The 20,977-nt window shown below is 49.9% G+C and overlaps 6 protein-coding genes across 11 annotated transcripts; 2 read left to right on the forward strand and 4 right to left on the reverse strand.

Annotated features, from left to right (window-relative positions):
* Position 1: 1 nt before the first annotated feature.
* On the reverse strand, positions 2-6,075 carry FOXG_01424 (uncharacterized protein). The gene is made up of 7 exons (XM_018378245.1): positions 5,359-6,075; positions 5,140-5,272; positions 4,889-5,078; positions 986-4,835; positions 861-934; positions 598-812; positions 2-545 (listed from the first exon to the last, which is right to left on the reverse strand). The coding sequence occupies exons 1-7, from the start codon at positions 5,491-5,493 to the stop codon at positions 385-387; spliced, it is 4,758 nt and encodes a 1,585-aa protein (XP_018234136.1). The 5' UTR covers positions 5,494-6,075; the 3' UTR covers positions 2-384.
* Positions 6,076-6,536: 461 nt separating this feature from the next.
* On the reverse strand, positions 6,537-10,191 carry FOXG_01425 (D-3-phosphoglycerate dehydrogenase 2; the record flags this gene model as incomplete). 3 transcript variants are annotated; one of them, XM_018378248.1, is made up of 5 exons in its annotated part: positions 9,294-10,191; positions 8,363-9,150; positions 8,201-8,310; positions 7,961-8,144; positions 6,537-7,904 (listed from the first exon to the last, which is right to left on the reverse strand). In XM_018378248.1, the coding sequence occupies exons 1-5, from the start codon at positions 9,602-9,604 to the stop codon at positions 7,876-7,878; spliced, it is 1,422 nt and encodes a 473-aa protein (XP_018234139.1). In that variant the 5' UTR covers positions 9,605-10,191. The 3 variants fall into 3 exon arrangements, with proteins under 3 accessions (XP_018234139.1, XP_018234137.1, XP_018234138.1); XM_018378246.1 differs by having other exon boundaries at positions 7,883-8,144; positions 9,294-10,048; XM_018378247.1 differs by having other exon boundaries at positions 7,893-7,904; positions 7,961-8,310; positions 9,294-9,825.
* Positions 10,192-11,111: 920 nt separating this feature from the next.
* Positions 11,112-13,801, reverse strand: FOXG_01426 (nucleosome assembly protein 1-like 1). 3 transcript variants are annotated; one of them, XM_018378250.1, is made up of 6 exons: positions 13,471-13,801; positions 13,248-13,419; positions 13,058-13,137; positions 12,265-12,975; positions 11,875-12,200; positions 11,171-11,812 (listed from the first exon to the last, which is right to left on the reverse strand). In XM_018378250.1, the coding sequence occupies exons 2-6, from the start codon at positions 13,292-13,294 to the stop codon at positions 11,762-11,764; spliced, it is 1,215 nt and encodes a 404-aa protein (XP_018234141.1). In that variant the 5' UTR covers positions 13,295-13,419; positions 13,471-13,801; the 3' UTR covers positions 11,171-11,761. The 3 variants fall into 3 exon arrangements, with proteins under 3 accessions (XP_018234140.1, XP_018234142.1, XP_018234141.1); XM_018378249.1 differs by having other exon boundaries at positions 11,112-11,812; positions 13,248-13,801; XM_018378251.1 differs by having other exon boundaries at positions 11,168-11,812; positions 13,058-13,419.
* FOXG_18100 (uncharacterized protein) lies at positions 13,033-13,930 on the forward strand. The gene has a single exon (XM_018398149.1). It carries the CDS (start codon positions 13,544-13,546, stop codon positions 13,646-13,648), a length of 105 nt encoding a protein of 34 aa, XP_018234143.1. The 5' UTR covers positions 13,033-13,543; the 3' UTR covers positions 13,649-13,930.
* Positions 13,931-15,096: 1,166 nt separating this feature from the next.
* Positions 15,097-19,957, forward strand: FOXG_18101 (ATPase). The gene is made up of 9 exons (XM_018398150.1): positions 15,097-15,399; positions 15,467-17,621; positions 17,672-17,825; positions 17,876-18,208; positions 18,257-18,339; positions 18,392-18,526; positions 18,577-18,809; positions 18,858-19,327; positions 19,386-19,957. Exons 2-9 carry the CDS (start codon positions 16,410-16,412, stop codon positions 19,667-19,669), a joined length of 2,904 nt encoding a protein of 967 aa, XP_018234144.1. The 5' UTR covers positions 15,097-15,399; positions 15,467-16,409; the 3' UTR covers positions 19,670-19,957.
* Positions 19,936-20,786, reverse strand: FOXG_18102 (uncharacterized protein). 2 transcript variants are annotated; one of them, XM_018398152.1, is made up of 4 exons: positions 20,689-20,786; positions 20,455-20,610; positions 20,329-20,353; positions 19,936-20,261 (listed from the first exon to the last, which is right to left on the reverse strand). In XM_018398152.1, exons 2-4 carry the CDS (start codon positions 20,566-20,568, stop codon positions 20,221-20,223), a joined length of 180 nt encoding a protein of 59 aa, XP_018234146.1. In that variant the 5' UTR covers positions 20,569-20,610; positions 20,689-20,786; the 3' UTR covers positions 19,936-20,220. The 2 variants fall into 2 exon arrangements, with proteins under 2 accessions (XP_018234146.1, XP_018234145.1); XM_018398151.1 differs by having other exon boundaries at positions 20,455-20,786.
* Positions 20,787-20,977: the final 191 nt, after the last annotated feature.

The raw sequence follows: 20,977 nt of genomic DNA on the forward strand, positions 1-20,977 counted from the left end.
ATGCAGAGAAATTCCATGCAACTAAAGAGGCGATAGATTCGATAGTTGCATCACCACTTCAACAATCTACAATCACAGATTATCATCAATGGCACATGAGTAGTGAATAAATAACCACGATATCGCTTCGTACTCTCATCTCTCGGACTCTCCAATACAGCCGTATCTCATCTTACAAAATAGAGTCGAGTATAAATATCCTCACCGGCTTGCGGAGAGGTGAAATATGTTCTCGCTCAGTATACATGATGCCGTCCAAATACAAGGAGAATACCCTCAGATCTGTTTTCAGTTACACGCCGCCATTAGAAAATTCGACATCAAACACCCTGAAAATGCGGCTTCTATCCCTTATGTGCGTTCGAAATGCCTAATCATTATCCCCTACTGCTCTACTTCCACCTCATCAACGCCGGCGAGCTCATGATGTTGTGGCTGCCCGTCTTCGTAATCTTCGCCATCGGTATAGTCGAACTTCTCTTGCTGCGCAATGGCTTGTGCCGACACGATCTCGGCTAGCCTCTTGAGACGAGGAGTTTGGAGCCCTGAAATATGTTAGCTTTGGAATGTTTGTGCCAAAGGGTTCGTGTTACTTACAAGAAGGAGTATAAGTCTCGAGTGCTGTGATGACTCGAGGCTCAGCAATCTCATAAGGACCACTGTCGTCCATATCGACGGCTTGTAGGAGAAGAACATCGCTCTTCTCCGTCACGCGCGAGGCAACAGCCTTCATGATCTCGCCATTGATAGGCTGCTCGTAATCGGCAACCAAGTATTGGTTGAGCAGCTTCTGGATCTGGTTTGGTGATAGCCTACAGTCATTAGTATGCGAGTTAGGCCAGATGGGCATCAGTACTTACATCCAGCAGATGTCCTGAATGATTTCTATGTCATTCAGGGTGGCCTTCTTGAGTTGAAGAAGCTTGGTTGCTTGCTGTACAGTTGTTAGCCTTGTCCTTGACGTAGTGAGTAGGTTGAACTTTACCATCAGATGCTCCAGCTGGAGCGTACCCTCGGGCATATCGTGGCTCTTGCACCACTCCTCGATACGGGTGATGTTGTAGTTGATCTGGAGACCACGCTTCCATGAGAGGAAGTTTCGTCGCATGAGCAGGTCATTGAACGCTGTCACACCCACCAATCTCAGAAGCTCAGTGATGGTCTGTGTAATGATGGAGTCCTCTAGGTAGTAAGCCTTCATGGCACGGAAGACGCTGTTCAACAAGCTGAGCAGGTTGTCCATGCTGTAAGCGGGGGTTGAGTTCGATTGCAGGAGCTTGCCCAAGAATCGACTGCTTTCGTTGGTAACAAAACCAGGGAGAGACTGGGACTCGATGATGGCGGGAATAATCATCTTATGCAACTTCTTCTTCAACACCTTCATCCAAGTGTGGTAGATGTTAAACTCCAAGCTCTCAAGATCATGCTTGACGATCTCGAGAAGACGATCGTACTCATAATTGTCCGACTTCTGAGCCTCATACCAGTCCTCGGCGAGGAATACAAACGACAACATCTCGTGGACGTTGGATAGCCAGAAGGCGCCGGGGTTGACGGCCTCGTCACCATCGTGCTGCATCACCTCCTGTTGGATGGACTGCATCACGTTGGCCAAGAAACGTTCAGACTCCTTCACAAAGCCGTTGTTCCACATCTCTGATGTAACCAAGTTGATGAGATATGAAGGGAAGAGCACCTCCTTGTCCGAAGGAGGAGGAGTGCTGCTGGGTGAGGGGATCTTGAGGTTTCGGATCAATCCCATTGTTACCTCCTCATTGAGGCCATCCTCGTCCGCGAGAAGCGTCTCAAGTTCCATCTCGATATTATCAACGCCAGGTAGGAAGGTCGAGCCAGAAAGGTTCTGACGATGCGCCGTGCCAGTAACAGCCATGGAAACCGGCCGAGGGTTATAAGTACCGCTAAAGCGATCAAGCTCCCGCGGTTCCGCACCGGCACTCCGACGCTTAGGCTTTTTGGACGAGACGAGGTTGATGAGACCTGAAGGCGCCGAAGCTGCAGGGGCGGTACCGTTGGCAAGCTCTCCGTTGAGGGGGGCATTCCTTCGAGCCAGCTCGAGGGCATCCCGCAGAGACTCCAGCTCCTGTCTGAGACTCATGTTGTCCTTCTCGTGTTGTGTGCTTGACCTTCTGGCTGTCTCCAGCTCTGAATTTGTGGCTCGCAGAGATTCCCTGAGTTCTCTCTCCTCCTCTTGCATCCTCTTGATGTTGGCGGTTGACTCGTCGAAGGCAATCTGGAGCTTCTTCATCTCGTCTTCCATAGCTTGTAGGCGGGCGACCGCAATACCTGCTTGGTTGGCTTCTGTCTGAAGCTCCTTGGTTCGGGCCTCGAGGTCGTTGTGTCGCTTCTTCCAAGACTTGATCTGTCCTTCGTAATTCTCCACTTGCGAAGCCAGACCCTTGTTCTTCTCCTTCATTGAGCCCAAAGACTGTGTCAACTCGACGACCTTGTTTTCAAGCTTGTAAGAAATCTGCTTCAAGTCACGAGCCTCCTCACGAATCTTCTTATAGTCCTTTCGAGCACTTCTTCCGCGCCACAAGCTCTGGATGAGGACAACCTTGTTGCGGTATTGTCTCCAGGCTCGCAATTGTCTTCTCGATCTCCAAGAACGCTGGATCTTGAGAGCAGCATTGCCGAGACGTTCCTCCATAATGTTCTTTCGTCGAAGATATCCCTTGGCAGCAGACTCGAAGAGAACCATGTCTTTCCTGATTTGTTGATAGGCCTTGCGTTGCTTAGATCCCTTCCAGACTCGCTGAATGGTAGTAGCAGCCCTGATAGTGCGAAGCTCCTGGACCTGTTTCCTGGCCTTCCATGACCTGATAGCAGCCTGGGTCATAACGATGGCCTCACGGGCCTCAAGGTAGCGTCGTCGGTAGTATTTGGCTCTCAAGTTCTTCTGGATCATGATAGCACAGTCGTTGAGTCGAGTTGTGCGGAGGTTCTCCAGGAAAGCAAGCATACCAGCTCGGAAGAAAATCTTGGTGAGACCAAGCTGATACTTGTCCATACCCTTGCTGCTACTTGTTCCGAGAGCCTTCTTAAGGATAGCATCGGCCATCTCGCGGATCTCCGAAGTCCACTGATCAGACTTCACAAGCATGTAGTAACGAAGGGCAAATTCCTCATATGTCCAACGAGTAGGGTAACCAGCACAACTAATGCGAACCGTCTCGAGGACACCACAAGCACGAAGCTGGCTAAGAACCATGGGTCCCTCGAACTTCCATGCCTCTTTGGCCTCATTAGGCTTGATACATCGGATGTAGTGGACATCAGTATTGTTGATGGTGCTCATAAGCTCGATAAGCGAAGATCGGAAAATACCTCCCAAAGTGGGCTTCCTGTTGACAGCCACGCCGATCTTCCTACCAGCGGCGGGCTTAACGGAGCTGGAGCTTGATGAGGCGGCATCCTTTTCTCGTACAGCTGAGGCGGCATCAAGAACAGTCTTCAAGAACTCATTGCTTGTGGCACGCAAGACAGCCATGTGCTCGTCAGGGACGGTATCTCGGTTCTTCTCAATGAAGCCCTCAGATTCGTAGGTGACGTCGATGGCATAATGGCAAACGGTGAAAGCAGACTTGCCGAACCGAGGCTTCTTGTAGAACTTGTGCTTGTCGGGAGTAAAGTTGTGATGAAGCTTAGTAACGAACTGCTCATCAGAACCCATGGGGAGACGAGACTCTTCATCAAGCAGAGACAGAATACCCATGCGACCCTCAATCAGGTCGATACAAGGCTGGTTGTCGGAGAAGTCGATGAAGGTCCAATCGATCTCTTCCCTGAGGTACTCCTCCTGCTCCAGCTTGAAGACGTGCTGGTTGAATTCCTGCTGGAGCTTTTCGTTGGCATAGTTAATACAGAACTGTTCGAAAGAGTTCTTGGCGAAATGCTCGAAACCATAAATATCCAAAACACCAATAAATGAGACAACTCTATTCAACACTTCCTCAGCAGCCAGACTATGGTTGATGATATCCACAAGCCAGTCGAACAAGCTTGAGTAGATGAACTTGGCAACGGAATCTCGAACAACAATGGCTTGCGCTTGGCTGAGGTTGGAGGTGATCTTCTCGCCACGGGTAACGAGCTGCTTCTTGACGATCCATCGGGCGAACTCCTCGGCCTTGACACCGAGAATGGCACAAGCACGCTCCAATGAAGGTTCGTTGGGTGCCAAAACACTGTCGTTGCGCGATGCAGTGATCTTCACATTTCCGAGATGCAGAAGACCAGCCAACAGCTTGAAGATGTCAGCTTGCTGGGCATCTGTGACACCAATTGTCGACAGGGACTTCTTGGTAGCCTCGAACTCGGCCTTGTCGTCCACGCCATCAATTGTTGGGCAGTTTCCTTGGTTCAGGTACTCGAACTCCTCGATAGGTAGCAGGTTAAGCTCCTCGCGCTGTTGGTCTGACGCACCAGCGACGAGCTGGTAGAAAATGTGGTAGTTTCGCTCCTTGAGGGGCTGGAAAACCAATCGAGAACGCTCAAGAAGGTATGTCCTGATCTTGGCACCGATAATATTTGTGTGCTCGTCAAACATAATCTCAATGTACTTTCCGAATCGCGACGAGTTATCGTTTCGAGTCGTCTTGGCGTTACCGAACGCTTCCATGATAGGGTTAGTCGCAAGGATCTGCTCTTCCGTCTCGCTCATGGACTCGGCTCCTCGTTTGGAGCGTCCACCGGGGTTGTCGGGCGATTCTCTGGTAGCGAAGTATCGCATGATATACTTGGCGCTGACAGTCTTACCAGCACCAGACTCTCCAGAGACAACTACTGTCTGGTTCTTCTTGTCGCGAACCATGTCCCTGAACCACAGGTCAGTATGGAGTGGGGAAGGCATGTGAAGATGCGGGCTTACATGAAGGCTTCCTCAGCAATAGCGAACAAGTGGGGAGCTTGTGTCGCTCGCTGTCTTCCAGCATAAACCTGTACCATGCCCGGAACGTAGAGCGAATCGACTCGTGCGAAGGGGTTGGTGGCAATGAGGACGATACCACTGTAGGTGTAGATCTCCTTTTGCAAGTATCGTAATCGAATCGCCTGTAGAACTACAAGGTATCAGCACCATTGTCCCAAGACCACGGAAAGTAATCTTGTGTTTGGACATACCAGCAGGTTCGTTAAGATGGGACAAATTTGTAAGATCGTCGCTTGCTTCGAGCATTGTCGGGTTCATCAAAGGAGGGAGAGACGGATCGTTACCGCTCTGTAGGGCCTCCGCAGTGACCTCGATATCTTTGGTCTAGATGAGAAACATCCTGTCAGTTTCGTGATCCCAAACAGTGAGCGCCAATAGCATCATTGAACGCAGTTAGAGAGAAAACTCACGTCGCCATTCTCAAGCTGGAAGGTCAGTTTGACTTTGGACCCATCAACGGTCTTGTTGATGAGCTCTGAAGCAACCCAACCTTCAGCAGTGTCTGGCTGCCAGGCTCTTGTGCCAACCTCGTAGGCCGATGCCATGATGGCGATATGACCGGGCGCAAGGCCGGTAAGTGAAGGAACAGGAGGTGAATGCGACTATGTCGAAGCGGTATCGGCGATTATTGTGCTAAGGGGCTGAATGGCGGTAGGAGGCAGACATTCGCCAGCAGCTGTTCGTAGATGAAGCAACGGGGCCTGCCGGGGAAAGATTGTGGTCGTCAAAACGCCGCTGATGACAAATGCAAGGAGGCGTTATGCGATCTTGAATCGTTTAAAGTGTGCGGTCGAACGGTTGTTGGATGCTTTGCGCAAATCGTCCAACTTTTGGGTACACCGGTGCCCCGTAATCCAAAGTACGGTGGGTGAAGGTGGGTGGTAGAAAAGGACCCTGAACCTGAAAAGGGCGGGAGAAACGGGCTTTGTACACTCTTTTTCTCACTTCCCACACAAGGACACAAAGAACTCGCCGACAAAAAAGAGGTCGGGCAAGATTAGAGAATCCGCACAAGGCAAAGGCAAGGCAAAAGGAAAGACCTTGAAGAATAGGTCAAAAGTTATGGATGCGGTCGGTGATGCCAGCACGCGTTTTGCTCCTGATTGAAAGGGCCGGATGGACACTGCAGCCGCACGGGGCACGTTGGAGGTCGAGGAACAGGGGGGCGGGGCATTCGCCGTTAGAGGAATGCAGTACCTAGGGGCTCAGCCATTGGTATTTCTACAGTGCATCACTAGCATCGAGATACCAATCACGATCGATTTGAATACCTACAACTCTACGACGCCCACCCAGCCTTTCAGTTCCTGGAAGCTCCTGTCTTCAGAAGAATTAGGGGCTCTCTCTGCCTGGACACTCCCGCGAGCCAATGAGGGGCCGACCCGTCCGCGTATTCGACCTTGTCTTGTCTTCCTTGGATCTGGGGTGAGAAACAAGCGAAGGACAAATGCATGCATTTTCTTAGAGATAGCTCTTGGAATTGAGTCGACACTGTGTCTGTCATGATTTACCATGTCACGGAATTGGACATGAACATCAGCCCGTGGTGAGACTGAGACTGTCACTGAGGACAGATACATAGGAATTATTGGGGTTTGTTGGAGCTAATGCTCAAAAAATGTTACGCCGCAGGCCCCTTAATTGACATTTGACGATCAAACGCTCCGAGATCGAAATCGCACTGTCTTGATACAACTTCACCGACTGTATTTGCAGTAACGATCACAAAAGCTGTGTGTATAGGGACTGTGCAGTTACTGGACACAATTCGTATGTACTCCTAGAATATTTGAAGTTTGACTTGGTGTTCTGAAAGACAAAGATCGCAATGCCATGGTTCGCCAGAGTTGATATACCAATCATCATGAACCAATTCTCTCAGACTTCAATAGTCAATCAACAAGCCCAAAGATGAAACCCGCCGGTCACATTGATGAACAAGGCCCGATCCTCCAAAAAGGAGATGCCAATTCCAAAAAATACTGGGGAACTCTTGAACCCTAGTAACCGATTAATATATCCCCACCATAACCCCAAGACTAGGAACTGAGTCCATCAAGGACATTTTTGAAGGATCAGCAAGGTACAATCGTAATAGCCAGGCAGCTCGGAGGAGCCTGTTCGCCGAGAGTATCACAGATTCAACCTCGAATTCCGAAGGTACATTATCTTCTTCAGGTCCGAACTTCTCGGCAACCGCACGGCTATGCAAATGCACCTCATATCCCCAACATTTTATTATCGACAAGCCATAGTTTGACGTCAAACGACTCTGCAGCTTACGCCAACAGTTGACGAACTCTATGCATGCTTATCTCAGCTCTTTCGCGGAACTGAAGTTAGCCTACAGAGGTACATAAAGGTCAACAAAGTGATGGTCCTTCGGGATCCCCTCTCGATTCGCACCGGATTGGTCCTATTTTGGTATTCTAAGTTGCGTTGAAGCTCAAATGTTTCTGTTCGTTGAATTCATCCATGCCATATTACTCCATACAGTGCCACCGACTAGCCCAACCAGTCGGTTGCGAGCTTTTACCTTAACTTAATCAAGCACCAGCCGCAAAAACCAGCCCCCTTTTGATTTGATCCACGCTCAAGAATGGAGTACGTACCCGTATCTGGCGATTCCGACTCTGTTTGCATCATCCATAGCAAAACCTCCTCCAGCCACGATCATCCAGTCGCGACATGGGGTTTTGAATTGCTCATGCCTTCATTGACCTTAGCCAATGCATCAATGCGTCAACCGCGTCCGGGAATCAAGGACCGGATCAAAACGAACGGGCCGCCCCCTTTATTTCCCCCTTCTCCATGCATTCAAAGTCCCGTGCGTTTGTTGGTCGCATTGCGTTTCTTTTTACTAAGTTATCGTAGTTCAAGGGTAAGGGTTGAACCTCACAACCACCGAGTGATCCATGCCTCTTTTCTTAGTACAGGATACGGGTCATGATGCGAGCTGTGCGCGAACTGTCAGTTTATGGCATTGAGCTTGTCTCACTTGACTCAACTTACCGCTGAGAGCCTCAAGACTGTCATAGATGTCCTTGATCTGCTCATATTTGATACTGCTAATATCGGCCATGAGGTAGGCGTTGTCGCCTCTGCTGTCGGAAATCTGCTTGTCGACGTTGTGGTCGCCGAGAATCTCGTTGACCTTTCGGAGCACACCAGGAACGTTTCGGTGAATGAAGATGACCTATGATTTTGGGTTAATATTGAGCATGTCAAATTCGGGTTTCGGCATAGACTTACACGAGCGGTATCGGGCTCGTCGGAAGTCAGCGAACGGAGCTGGACCTCGGGGATGTTGACACTGCCCAGAGTGATACCCTGGTTGATGTAGCGAACCAGAGCCTCGCTGACTATGTGGGTGTCAGTGATGAGTTCAATGTGATGTTCTAAGTGTGCACTTACCCTCGATACCAATGGCACGCTGAGCCTCCTCAGTGCTACCACCGATGTGAGGTGTCAGGATAAGGTTCCTCAAGCTTCGGAGATCCTCGCCCCAGGCGTTGAGGTCGTTGGTGAAGTAGTCACCGTTGGCAGCGGGCTCAGCGGGGAAGACATCAAGAGCAGCACCAGCAACCTTGCCAGCACGGCTAGCCTTGATGAGAGCGGGAATATCGACAACGCTACCACGGCTGGCGTTGATCAGGTAGGCACCAGTCTTCATCTGCTCGAACTGGGGAGTAGAGATCATGTTGCGTGTCTCGGGGAGATCAGGGACGTGGAGGGTGACAAAGTCAGCCTCACCCAAGAGCTTCTCAAGTGTAGGAACCTGGTTGGCAGTTCCCAGAGCCATCAGGGTAATAACATCGTAGTAGATGACGTTCATACCCATAGCCTCAGCGAGGACGGACAGCTGAGAACCAATGTGACCGTAGCCAACGATACCCAGAGTCTTGCCTCGAATCTCCCAGCACTTGGAGCTGACCTTGTTCCAGGTGCCTCGGTGCATCTCGTTGGATCGATCGCCAAGCTGACGGGCAAGAACGATGATCTCGGCGATGACCAGCTCAGCGACACTGCGTGAGTTGGCGAAGGGGGAGTTGAAGACGGCAATACCATTCTTGGCAGCGAACTCAAGGTCGACCTGGTTGGTACCGATACAGAAGCAGCCGATGACGAGGAGGTTCTCGGCCTGTCGGAGGACCTTCTCGGTGAGCTTTGTCTTGGAGCGAATACCGATGACTTGGACGTCACTGTGATCACCATTTATTAGTATTCATGGTGGGGTGTATGGAGCTCATGGACGAGGGGTATTTGTGAAGCCGTCGATGGAGGGGCACAGCACAACTTCATAAAAAAAAAGTTGAGGGATGGCGGGGTATTTTTGCGAACTCACCGAATCTTCTCAATGAGCTGGTCCTCAGGAAGAGAGGTCTTGAGGGCCTCGACCTGGTAGCCCTGGGCCTTCAGGATCTCCTGGCCGGTGACATTGACGTTCTCGAGAAGTAGAATCTTGATATCCTTGGTGTTGAAAGGCTTCAAGTTCTTGGGCGCGCCACGGTTAGGGAGGTTGGCGCTCCAGCTGGGAGGAGACTGGAAAGAAGCAAGCGGCGAGGTGGCCACGTTCTTATCCCAGCTGTGAGAGACCTCGCCGCGCTGGGCAGCAGCAGAGAGGTTGCTGGCGATGTTTTGGGGAGCAGGCGTCATGATGAAATGTGTCAACGGTCGCGGTCGGTGTGGTGTTGTTGGAGAAGGGTGGAGGGGTCGTAAAACAGCGGGGGGTTTAGATTCGGAGGGAGGAATTGGAGAGCTAAGGTCGTTTGAATGTGAACAGCGGAGGTATCAAAGTATTGCCCGCTATCTAAGAAAGGATGAGATTATGGTGTGTTGAGAAATTAGAATACTAGAAAGGAACTCGGACGATGATGAGGGGAGTCAATTGGTTTTATGATGCCACCGAAATCTACCTATGAGCTATGATGAGATGACTCCAGTCTAGCCAGTGCTGACAATTCAGGTCGCGACGGGCCGGATGCAGCACCAGAATTCAGGCAAATAGACGTCTACCGACTTCCGCAAACTGACTCATCCTGGGCATTTGATGCCATCACTGCCGAATCAGAGGGCATCTACAAGTAAATAGAGCATTCGTTCGGGGTACCCTTGCGGCTCTTAGTCGCATTTACACTACATGAACGTGGGAGTGGAACATTGCGGACGTGACACCTTTGGCATAGGAAAACTTTTTACGTACATTAGTCCGCTGTCGGCCACGAAAGAGCTCGCTCAGTTCGTTGGACCATTTATAACAAAGAAAACGAGGTACAAGCCGAATATACCCTTCGGCGTTTTGGGCTACCACGCCGCTAACAATACACTCAGCCCTGGACAGAACCACTTAAAAAAAAAATGCTGTGACAGCGGTTGTTTGTTCACTTTGGCCCTTGACCGAGACCGGAAATGCCACCATGCCGTCACGCAATGGCGTCAATCTCTGCATCTCCCGGCGCCCGGTTGCTAGGGATAGGTACAGCAGTGCGTTACCGCTTCTAGCAGTCCCGCTGGCGGAGGTGATTCTATTCGGTGTGCGGCGTAGTCGGAGGATATGCAGGCCGGCGCGGGATGCAGCGGAGCTGAGCGGCGGATAGACAGACGGACGTCCGTTTATTGGTTTCATCCGTCAACTCAATCATGTTGACATTTCATCTTCTATCAGTGTATTTTAAAGTCAGCTAACGTACTGATATGTTTCATCATAATTGGTCCCGGGTGCGATTGAGTTGAGGGTTTGTCAGTCAGCTATCCGATGAAGCACCTTTGTCCAATCATACCCTACCCTATAGGTTGACAGTAAAGTATTATTTCTATGATATTCCAGTTTATATCTTTCAGAGACTGGATAACGATTAGAGACTTAGATCAGTGGTGGTCTTCTACTGATCAAGAAGCCGTGTGCTTTGAAAGATACACAGCTGAAACTTTGAGGAAGTCTATGGGATACAAGCAATATTACGAGACGCCAATGATGAGTGTAGGATATATCATAGTCAACACAGCCTATGTAAACAACATGACTCGCCGTCCTGTGACGTACCATGCATATCCCCCGGGTCACAACTGAGACATTGTCGTCGTGGCGTCGACTCCAAACATGTCTTGCATTTTTGTGGTGGTAATAACGATCTCACCGCATTTCGATAGACACGAGTATGAAGCCACCACGTCAAAACACAGTAAACACAGAAAGCAGAGACTAAGAGGAATAATCAAGAGTACACAGACAAAGTCGATATATTACTGCAACAACATACAACTTATTGCATTATGGCAGAATCATTCTCTATATATTATGCACCTGGTAAGCCCTTGCACCCTTCCCTGTAAGAACCATCCCTCCTGTCACTACCTTACATCCATGCCAGGAACGAAAATCAGCGTTATTTGCAAAAACAAGTAAAACACAAGACAGAGAACCCCTGAAAACGAAGTAAGAGAAAAAGGCTGCAAAAAAGAGGAGGGCAACATAATAATCGCGCGGGGCCGACTTGTGCCCTCTGGCTGTGTGTCTGTCTATCAACGTGGTTTCCAGTCCCAGAGTTTGCTCGCAAAAACCATAGGTTTTTTTTCTTGCAAACGATGCCTATCAAATGACGATGCTACCTTTTTTGTTCTGAAAAACGGCACCGGCTGGATCGCCGACCTGTTTCAACCGCTTCCCATTTCTGTAGCCTTTTTCTTCCCGTCGTTCACCGCCCGCCCTTTTTTCCTGAGTAGGTCGGTGACTTAGATGAAATCCTTAAAACCGATAAAAGCCAATCATGTCATGAGTGAGAATATGCGTTACGTCGCGCTCTATCGCGCCGCTCAGCTCTGTTTGCACTCAGCAGCCTCCTGCTTAGGCTTGCCAGACTCATCCTGCAGATAAAAGTTAGTTTAGTTCTAAAAGTGAGCAAAGGGTTTGCCGCGAGGTAACGTACGTCGTCGTCAGACTCCTCCTCGTCATCGTTCTCCTCGCTCAGGTCATCCTCGTCCTCATCATCATCGTCGTCGAAATCGGCACCATCAAGCTCATCGTCGGAGATCTCCTCGAAAGCCAGAGCCTCACCGGTGAACCAGTCGATGGCGCGGGGGATGAGCTTCTCCTTGATGTCCTCACCGAGCTGGTAGTCGAGCTCGAGGCGCTCCTCGATGTCGGACTCGGCATCCTCGTCATCGTCATCGGTGGGAGCCTTGGGTGGCGAGAAGAAGTTGAAGAATGACTCGGTAGGAACGGTCTTCTTGACAATTCGGGTCTGCTTTGTGTCTAGAGTTGGGTTAGTCGCTAAGTTCAAAGAACCAAGGGGGCATCCCCCAAAATTATCGCTTACTCTTGTTTCGCTGCTTCTTGCTCTCGACTCGGACAGTCAAGTCCTTGCCAGGCAACCACTCAATCTTGTCACCCTCAGCGTGGTCGTAGATGAAGTCACCACCGTAGCCACTCTCGTTCTGGTAGTAGTATGTCTTGGTAATGGTGGTGTTCTTGAAGAAATCGTTAGGGGCAAACTCGAAGATGAGACGGAAACCAGGCTTGTCAAGGTACTCCATGCGGATGTCGGTGAGGTGCTTGAGGGCAGCCTCATCACGGTCAGTGATCATCTCAGCGAGAGAGATCTGGTTCTTCATGGCGGAGAGCCAGAACTCGGGGATACCGGAAACGTTGTCGGGGACATCGGACTTCTGCTCAGACTTGGCAGCATCCTCAGTCTCGGGCTCATCGTCCTCCTCACCGGCCTTGATCTCCTCCTCAGTAGGCTCAGTCTTTCCGTTGATAATGGCGGAACGCTTCTCGTAGAGAGGGGAGAACTTGGCGAAGTACTTCTTCTCGAGCTGGAGAACCTCTTCTTGGAACTCAGCCTCGAGCTTGGAGTGATCCTTCTGGATGCCCTTGAGACCAGCGACACGTCGGCGGACGGGAGCGGGCAGGGACTCGATGTAGCCCGAAGATTGGCCCACGAGGGAGCCGAGGCGACCCTGAATCATCTGGATAAGCTTGGGGTTTTGGGCGAAAACTGAAGCCGCGGCGGCACGGTCCAGATCCTCTGCATCGGGGTTAGACCATGATATTGATGTCGAAGGGATTGGTTCATGATAAGTCATGAAAAACCAAAAAGAGATACTCACCCTCCTTGATACTAGCAACGCCCGGCTGTTGAGCGTGGGAAGAGATGGGAGCAGCAGTTGCGGGTGTGTTCTGAGGCGTACTGGTCGAAGGTGGGGTAGTTAGCATCGTGGATCGTGAAGCGGCGGGCAAGCAAAGAAACAAACAATCCAAGGCAGAAGATTGATATTGCAAGGTAAAGAAATAACTTACGGAGCCACGGCGTCCTGAGCACGCTTTCCACGAATGGGCTCGGCCATTTTGTCTGATATTGAGAGATCCGAATAGGCGCTTGTGATAAACGTCTTTTGGGGACGAGGTGAGGTTGAGAGGAGAGGGATGAAAGGAAGTTGAGAAAGCAGCGGCCGTTGACGTTTGCTAAATTCTGGTGGGGGGCGATAAGTTGAAAAAATTTGGGCACTGGGCTTGTACCTACAAAAACAGAGCGAGCGAGACGGGAGTGAGAGAGACGGAGGAGAGAGGGCGGTAGGTAAAGGTAGACTAGTAGTATGGAGGTCGCTCAGGTCCCCCTCGGTCGGTCCAGTCTCCTCTCTCACTTTTTGAACTTGTTGGGCCGCCCACCAAGCACCAAGCTCAACTCGTCGATCGCCTAACTAAAAAAAAAATTACCTGCCCAGCCAGCCAAACTGTGTGAGAGGATCCAATGGGTCCCCTCTCTACTCTGGGCGGGCTCTACCTAATAGTTTTGATTGTGGAGGCGCTGTGAGAGAGCGGAGAAGTGAGACAACAGAAACCCAAGGGAGCCGGGGAGTGGAGGAGACCTACAGCCACAGTAACACAGTGCATTTCCGGACCTGTTCACACGAGGCCACACAAATGCAATATGCATGTACCTTTAGACTTGGTTTTCTGTGGCGTCGCACAGGGATTGGATGCGTGATTCTCTCCGACTCATCCATTCGCAGTACAAGGGAAGCACTCGCCACAATCTAGACGGATTCCAGAACACAACAGTCTCAGATCCATTGCCCATCAAAGTAACCCTTCCCCCTCAGTCACCGGCCCTTCTCTTACAGACACAAAGGTTCTGGAATGGTGGCACCCCCAATGCTCAAACCAGGAACAACGACGACATATCGACGACATGTTGTTCCTGAGAGAAAGAACGGCTGAATAACTGTTGTGCCTTTGGCTTCTTTTGTTGACCAGATACACCCGGCCCCGCCCGAAAGGGAACACCCGGGTCTGATAGCTCATGGCATGGCTCATACATTTATAGCAAGGTACATAATCTCGGGGAACCGCTTCAAAGTTACATGTTACATCGAAGAGCATGAATCAAGCGAGGCCAACCCTACAATATCTACTGATAATAGTTCGCTTGTTGGACACGTAGGTACCCAACCATCAAAAAGCAAAGGGCCACGGACGGGAACCGAAAGAGTTCTGACCAAGAACATACCCCTTTGGTTCGGGTAGAAGGGTTGAAGCACAAGCATATCCAACAACTCAACTCAACCCAACTGGTCGTATCTCTCTGCCTACATACGCGTGATAGAACGTGGCTCGCACGCACTGTGATGGACCCTGCACGATTGGCTGCAGCTTGGTGAATCTCCGATACCAACAAGTCGAGGGATGCGTCACGAATCGCGCGCGCCCTTGTATTGTGAAGGAGGAGCGGGTTGTCTATGCAGCATACTATTCGCCCACCACTTCTTTGTCTGTTGACAATAGATAAATAAAAAAAGCGGTCGTCAAAGTGGTCAAAGAAAGAAGCGGATGGCATTGACAACTAGATGCTATAGGTGGACAGCAACCCCAGACCCAGCCAAAATCTTTGCCGAGGAACCTTGCTCATAAAGCACCACAATCAGGAAACAATTTGACGTGGCCCTCGAGTCAACATGCTGGCCAATCCTGTAGCCCCCTCATGAACACTCTAAACAAGTAGATAACTGCATGTCATCACTAAATTCCAGAGTTATTGACGTTATGGCCCTAATCATCTCTGTCCTCAGCCTTGCGTCTTGTACTAGAGACCAACCAATGATGTATGGCGGGGCCAGTTCGGCATATCGGTATGACTCTCCGGGTCAGCCTTGGTCAGGGCACGAGCGCTGAGCCAACGACGTAATCGGGCGCGCGACCTACAACTTATACGCAAAATTCTTATCTCAACTTTGAGGATTTATTTGTGTATCATGCGAACCAATTCACCTTAAACGAATTGATGGATGAAGACGCTCCTCTTAGCCCGGACCCGGGCCAAGATCATGGCCATCGCCGCCATCGCACATCCAATGCCAATGCCAACGGCAACGGTCGCGCTGGGCTCTATCGAATGAGCTCTAATCAGAGCAGATCGAGCATCTTTGAAGATGTTGAGATGGCGCATGAGGAGGTAATTAGCAAATACTTGAGCCATTATTATTGTATGATCGTAAATACTAACGATCTGTCCTTATCAGCTTTTCTCTGGTCCTGTTGCCGAAAGTCTTCCTACCAGTGTATCGGCCTTTTCCCATCGACGACCTCGCGCCGATTCGACTGCCAGCTTCGCCTATTACGATGACGATAACGAAGGGTTCCCCGATGACGACGACGCTGAGAGTGTAGCTGTGCAGAGCATTGCTGGCGATTACATCCGGCGCAGCGTTTCAGATATTGGAGACTTGGAGTTTGGTGTTGATGGTACCGAGGAATACGACGAATCCCCAGAACGAGACTATCGCCTTTCTGAAGACAACTATGCCCTGCGCAGACATTCATCCGCATACTCTCGCCATTCGGTAAACGCCCATCTCTTGCGACGAGATAGTACAGCTACCGCTGGAAGCTTTCGTCGCCATGGGCGTGTCAGTCAAAAAGTTTATCTAGAAAACGAAGATCTCACCATCGTCATCGCCGGTTTCAAGACAAGCAAGATCGGCTCTGCGATCTATATCTCTCTGTGTATCTTCACTTGCGGCCTCGCTTATCTGCTCTTCCGATGGCTGCCCCGGTGGTACGTTGGTCTGCTTGGACAGGCAACCTCGCTTGGAGAGTGCGAATGGGTCGTGATAGAGAACCAGTGGGGTGAACTTGTCACTATGGATGTTCGATCTCAGATTTATGGCCGACCTCTATCAACCATATTTGGTCTACCTGAGAAATTCTACTCGGAGGCATTGGACGAGGATGTCGACCCTATCGTTGACGACCTCCGAACACTGGATTACCGTTACATTCGACTGTGCTTCCACCCTCTTAAAGACAAGTTCATGCTTTTCAATGGCTGGAAAGACCCTAACTGGACCGATGTGCGACTGACCCGTGCTGGTCTGGACACCGATGAAAGGGGAGTCCGTGAAGTTGTTTTTGGCAGCAATCTCATCGATATCGAGCAGAAGACAACTGGACAGCTTCTAGTTGATGAAGTTTTGCACCCCTTTTATGTCTTTCAGATCGCCAGTCTTATCCTGTGGTCCATGGACAGCTACTTTAGGCAATTCTCCAAGTACAGACTTCCTCATGTCGGTTGGTAGTATTGCTGCTACCCTCATTGAGACCCGAGCTACCATGAAGCGTCTCCGTGAGATTTCGCGATTCGAATGCGACGTGCGAGTTCTCCGAAACGGGTTCTGGCGATTCATCAGTTCAAGCGAACTGGTACCCGGAGATGTCTACGAATTGAGCGATCCCAGTTTGACACAGTTTCCCAGTGACAGTCTTTTGCTCACTGGTGACTGTATCGTCAACGAAAGCATGTTGACTGGCGAATCTGTTCCCGTCTCAAAATTACCAGCCACCGACGAGACTTTGCGCACAATGGATCTGGGAGCGTCGTCAGTTACCCCTGAGACGGCCAGACACTTCCTCTTTTGTGGTACCAAGATCATCCGCGCCAGAAGGCCTCAGGAAGACCAAGGGGACGACGCCGTTGCGCTCGCCCTCGTTGTCCGGACTGGTTTCAACACTACAAAGGGTGCCCTGGTACGATCAATGTTGTTCCCTAAGCCCTCAGGTTTCAAGTTCTACCGCGATTCATTCCGGTACATCAGTGTCATGGCTATCGTTGCTGCTATCGGATTCCTGGCTTCATTGGTCAACTTTATCAGACTTGGAATTGCATGGCATCTCATTATTGTGCGAGCGCTCGATCTCATCACCATTGTTGTACCTCCTGCCCTGCCTGCGACTTTGACTATTGGTACCAACTTTGCTCTCAGCCGACTGAAGAAGAAGCAAATTTTCTGTATCAGTCCTCAACGAGTGAATGTTGGTGGAAAAATCGATATCATGTGTTTTGACAAGACAGGAACTTTGACGGAAGAAGGATTAGATGTTCTGGGAATTCGAGTCGTTGATCGCGACTCAAAGAAATTCAGTGAGATTGTGACCGAGCCTCAGATGCTCCTGGCTGAAGCCACACGACAGAACGCTCAGGATACTTACCGCGCCGCATTGCACACTATGGCCACCTGTCACTCTCTACGGTCCGTTGATGATGAGCTTGTCGGAGATCCACTGGATCTCAAGATGTTTGAGTTCACACGCTGGGCATACGAAGAAGGAAAGCAGAGCGCTTCTGAGGAAGATGAAGAGCAGGGTGGACTGGCGCCCTCTATTGCACGACCCCCTAACGTATGGCCCTGGTGCTGACTGTGAGAGGATGGTCACTGACATTTTTATAGGGCAACATCGAGCTTGGAGTACAGAAGTCTTTTGAATTCGTTTCTAATCTACGACGCGCCAGTGTCATTGTTCGACAATTCGGCCAGAAGAGTGGTGATATCTTTGTGAAGGGAGCCCCTGAGGCAATGAAGGAGATCTGTCGCCCTGAAAGCTGTAGGTTTCCTAATAGCATTGAGAGGTTCGAACTGGCTAATTTCCCGCAGTCCCTGATGATTACGACGAGCTTCTGTCTTGGTATACTCACAAAGGTTACCGTGTTATTGGTGTCGCCAGCCGCCATCTCAAGAAGCTTAGCTGGGTCAAGGCTCAGAAGATGACTCGAACTGAAGTAGAGATTGATCTCGACTTCGTTGGTTTCATTGTTTTTGAGAACAAGCTTAAGCCCACGACTGCTGCAGTTCTCGAGGAGCTTCTGGCGTCCAACATTGGCGCAGTCATGGTGACTGGTGACAACATCTTGACAGCCATTAGCGTGGCCCGAGAGTGCGGTCTCATGGATCGAAAGGCTCATTGCTTCGTGCCGCGCTTCATTGAGGGTATGTTTCAGATTCATGAGCTTGTGGAAAGTATTCTAACCTGACCAGGTGATTTCCGTGATGCGGAAGCCAAGATTCAATGGGAGAGTATTGACAACAACCTGTTCCACTTGAATGAAAAGACCTTGCTTGTAAGTTCTTGTTGCACCTGTGACCATAGTGAATCACGACTAACACAAACAGCCCCTACCCCCTCCTCCAGAGGCAGATGCTTCACTGCCTTTTGATATCACCAGCCTTCGTAACTATACTTTGGCTGTCAGTGGTGATGTGTTCCGATGGATGGTTGACTTTGCATCGCCACAAGCACTTCAACGGGTTAGTTTCTCATTGTTCTTCGACTGTCGCCCTCGCTAATCACTCTGTAGATGCTCATCAATGGTAAAGTATTTGCCAGAATGTCCCCTGATGAGAAGCATGAGTTGGTCGAGAAGCTGCAGAGCATTGATTACACATGTGGCTTCTGTGGTGACGGGGCAAACGACTGCGGTGCTTTGAAGGCCGCAGATGTTGGCATCTCTTTATCTGAGGCAGAAGCTTCCGTGGCAGCTCCTTTCACTTCTCGTGTGTTTGACATCCGCTGTGTCTTGGAAGTTATTAAGTAAGTCGAGAGAAACATTTCAATTGAAGCAGTCTAACCATCTTATAGGGAGGGTCGAGCCGCTCTGGTTACAAGCTTCAGTTGCTTCAAGTACATGAGTTTGTACTCAGCAATTCAGTTCACATCAGTCACATTTCTTTATGCCAGGGCTTCCAATTTGGGAGACTTTCAGTTCCTCTTCATCGACCTTGCTCTTATTCTTCCGATCGCTATCTTCATGGGATGGGCAGGACCTGCTCCAAGACTTTGCCGGAAGCGACCTACTGCGGACTTGGTCTCACGAAAGGTGCTCACGCCTTTGTTGGGATTCATGCTTATCTGCATCTTCTTCCAGGCTGTGACGTATATCACTGTCAAGGAGCAGCCCTGGTATATCCCTCCTGTGGTGCACAAGGATGAGCCGAGCATTGAGAACTCGCAAAACACGGCACTCTTCCTATTCTCTTGCTTTGAGTATATCCTTTCAGGAGTTATTCTCAATGCAGGACGCCCGTTCCGACAGCGGACCACACAAAACTGTAAGTTGACTCATTCGCCACTTCAAAAAAGAATTAGAGCTGACCGTGTGTGTGATAGGGCCATTTGCTATAACTATCTCTATCGCCCTCTTGATAACCGTCTACATGATCCTGACTCCTGCTCAATGGGTCATTGACCTGATGCAGTTGACGCACATGAGCTGGGACTATGAACTGTTCCTGATTGGATTGGGTGCTGCGTACTTTATCGTGGCCTGGGCTTTTGAGCACTTCCTTGCCTTGAGACTGGCTCGATTGATAGGCTCAGTCAAGCAGTCAGTGACCGGAAAGGCCAAGAAGCGCAAAGAGTATAAGGTGATTGCTGAAGCATCGCGGATTTAAGCTGAAGTAAGAATAGCAAGTTGCATAGCCATTGGATGAAAGCGGGTTTATGTTAATGGGTATTGTTTGGAGTCGTTGATAGAGTATAAAGACTGCGAAGGAAGCGTGAAGCTGTTGGTCTCATCAAAGAGATCAAAATACAAGAGGCTTGGTTGGATAAAAAACCAATGCCTGAATTTTCATAAACATGTCTACCGAACCAATTCTGAGCTGTGAATAGTAAGGATTTATAGGTATCAATAATGCAAATTGAACGGCTACGCAGCAACAGGAGCAATTTTTCCCGAAAACAGTATAATTTGAGTAACCTGTAGTTTCTATTTTCCAATATACGTGGAATTGCAATTGGTGATAGGGGTATATGATATGTTGGTACTCGGGATATCATACGCATCACTTTGGAACTGTCATTTGATCTTTTTTCTTCAATTCAAGAGCCTTTTCTGCCCTATATACACCGCATTGAACCGTCTTGTCCTCTGATATCGTCGCCCAATGCCTTCTCTGTTGTAATTGCCGCAGGAATGGAAGTAATCATATATGGTAATCGTTTAGTGGTCCCAGGGGTGCTTGAGGCCGAGGAGAACGGCACCTGGAGCACGTTAGCCACTGGATCATCGAACCAATTCCTCGTGAAATAGTGAATGTTTAATACATACCATCCTTCTTTGCCCGGTACATAAGCTGTTTCAGCACATTAGCAAGTTATTCTTCTAAAATATTGTAATCCTCGCTTTGATGCTCCAATCCATGGTTCAAAGTCGCAAGGTTCCAGAGCGACTCACGAAGAACCACATGCCAGCGCCTAGAGCTGTCGCGGTGAATCGGTAGATACGGGGAACGTGAGCCACCGGGGGCTTAGGAGGGCCGTTGAAGCTGTGGTGACCGTGACCAGCCATGATGAAATCGGATGTGATAGTCGCTCGTTTCGGGGTTTCGGGCTGCAAAAGTTGGAGATGTTAGCGGCAATTGAGCTTGGTCGAGATATCGAGACGAGTGATATAGCGCGATTGACGTACGTAGGGACCAAATTGGCAGCCGTGGACGAGGCGACGAGGATAGTGATGATACGGCAATGGTCAGTCTTGATGGAGTCGTTGAACCGGGCCAATTCGGTGATGGCTCTGCTTAGGTAAGGAAAGCTTGTGATTGGGTGAGCATGCTATGGGGTGTCTTACGGTTTGGTGCATATGCATGCTAATAGTGGATAGAGCGCTGTATAAGAGCCCGTCTTGCGTGCATCATCATGAGTGGGGTTCCGCCCACTCTAGTTCCGGCAATCATAACGACGAGACAAGCAGCGCAGCC

The sequence above is a fragment of the Fusarium oxysporum genome, chromosome 5, assembly GCF_000149955.1.
Source record: "Fusarium oxysporum f. sp. lycopersici 4287 chromosome 5, whole genome shotgun sequence".
Classification (NCBI taxonomy): domain Eukaryota; kingdom Fungi; phylum Ascomycota; class Sordariomycetes; order Hypocreales; family Nectriaceae; genus Fusarium; species Fusarium oxysporum.

Excerpts from the sequence above, each read along its gene's own strand:
- FOXG_01424 (XM_018378245.1), bottom strand. The coding sequence starts at position 5,493 with ATGGCATCGGCCTACGAGGTTGGCACAAGAGCCTGGCAGCCAGACACT. Across the intron at positions 5,273-5,358 it reads TCCAGCTTGAGAATGGCGAC|ACCAAAGATATCGAGGTCAC; the intron begins GTGAGTTTTCTC and ends TTTCTCATCTAG. Across the intron at positions 813-860 it reads ATTCAGGACATCTGCTGGAT|GCTATCACCAAACCAGATCC; the intron begins GTAAGTACTGAT and ends TAATGACTGTAG.
- FOXG_01426 (XM_018378249.1), bottom strand. The coding sequence starts at position 13,294 with ATGGCCGAGCCCATTCGTGGAAAGCGTGCTCAGGACGCCGTGGCTCC. Across the intron at positions 12,201-12,264 it reads CAAGAAGCAGCGAAACAAGA|ACACAAAGCAGACCCGAATT; the intron begins GTAAGCGATAAT and ends ACCCAACTCTAG. Across the intron at positions 11,813-11,874 it reads AGGAGGAGTCTGACGACGAC|GATGAGTCTGGCAAGCCTAA; the intron begins GTACGTTACCTC and ends TTTTATCTGCAG.
- FOXG_18100 (XM_018398149.1), top strand. The coding sequence starts at position 13,544 with ATGGAGGTCGCTCAGGTCCCCCTCGGTCGGTCCAGTCTCCTCTCTCAC.
- FOXG_18101 (XM_018398150.1), top strand. The coding sequence starts at position 16,410 with ATGAAGTTTTGCACCCCTTTTATGTCTTTCAGATCGCCAGTCTTATCC. Across the intron at positions 18,340-18,391 it reads TGAATGAAAAGACCTTGCTT|CCCCTACCCCCTCCTCCAGA; the intron begins GTAAGTTCTTGT and ends TAACACAAACAG. Across the intron at positions 19,328-19,385 it reads ACAGCGGACCACACAAAACT|GGCCATTTGCTATAACTATC; the intron begins GTAAGTTGACTC and ends TGTGTGTGATAG.
- FOXG_18102 (XM_018398152.1), bottom strand. The coding sequence starts at position 20,568 with ATGGCTGGTCACGGTCACCACAGCTTCAACGGCCCTCCTAAGCCCCCG. Across the intron at positions 20,354-20,454 it reads GCGCTGGCATGTGGTTCTTC|CTTATGTACCGGGCAAAGAA; the intron begins GTGAGTCGCTCT and ends GTGCTGAAACAG. Across the intron at positions 20,262-20,328 it reads GTACCGGGCAAAGAAGGATG|GTGCCGTTCTCCTCGGCCTC; the intron begins GTATGTATTAAA and ends AACGTGCTCCAG.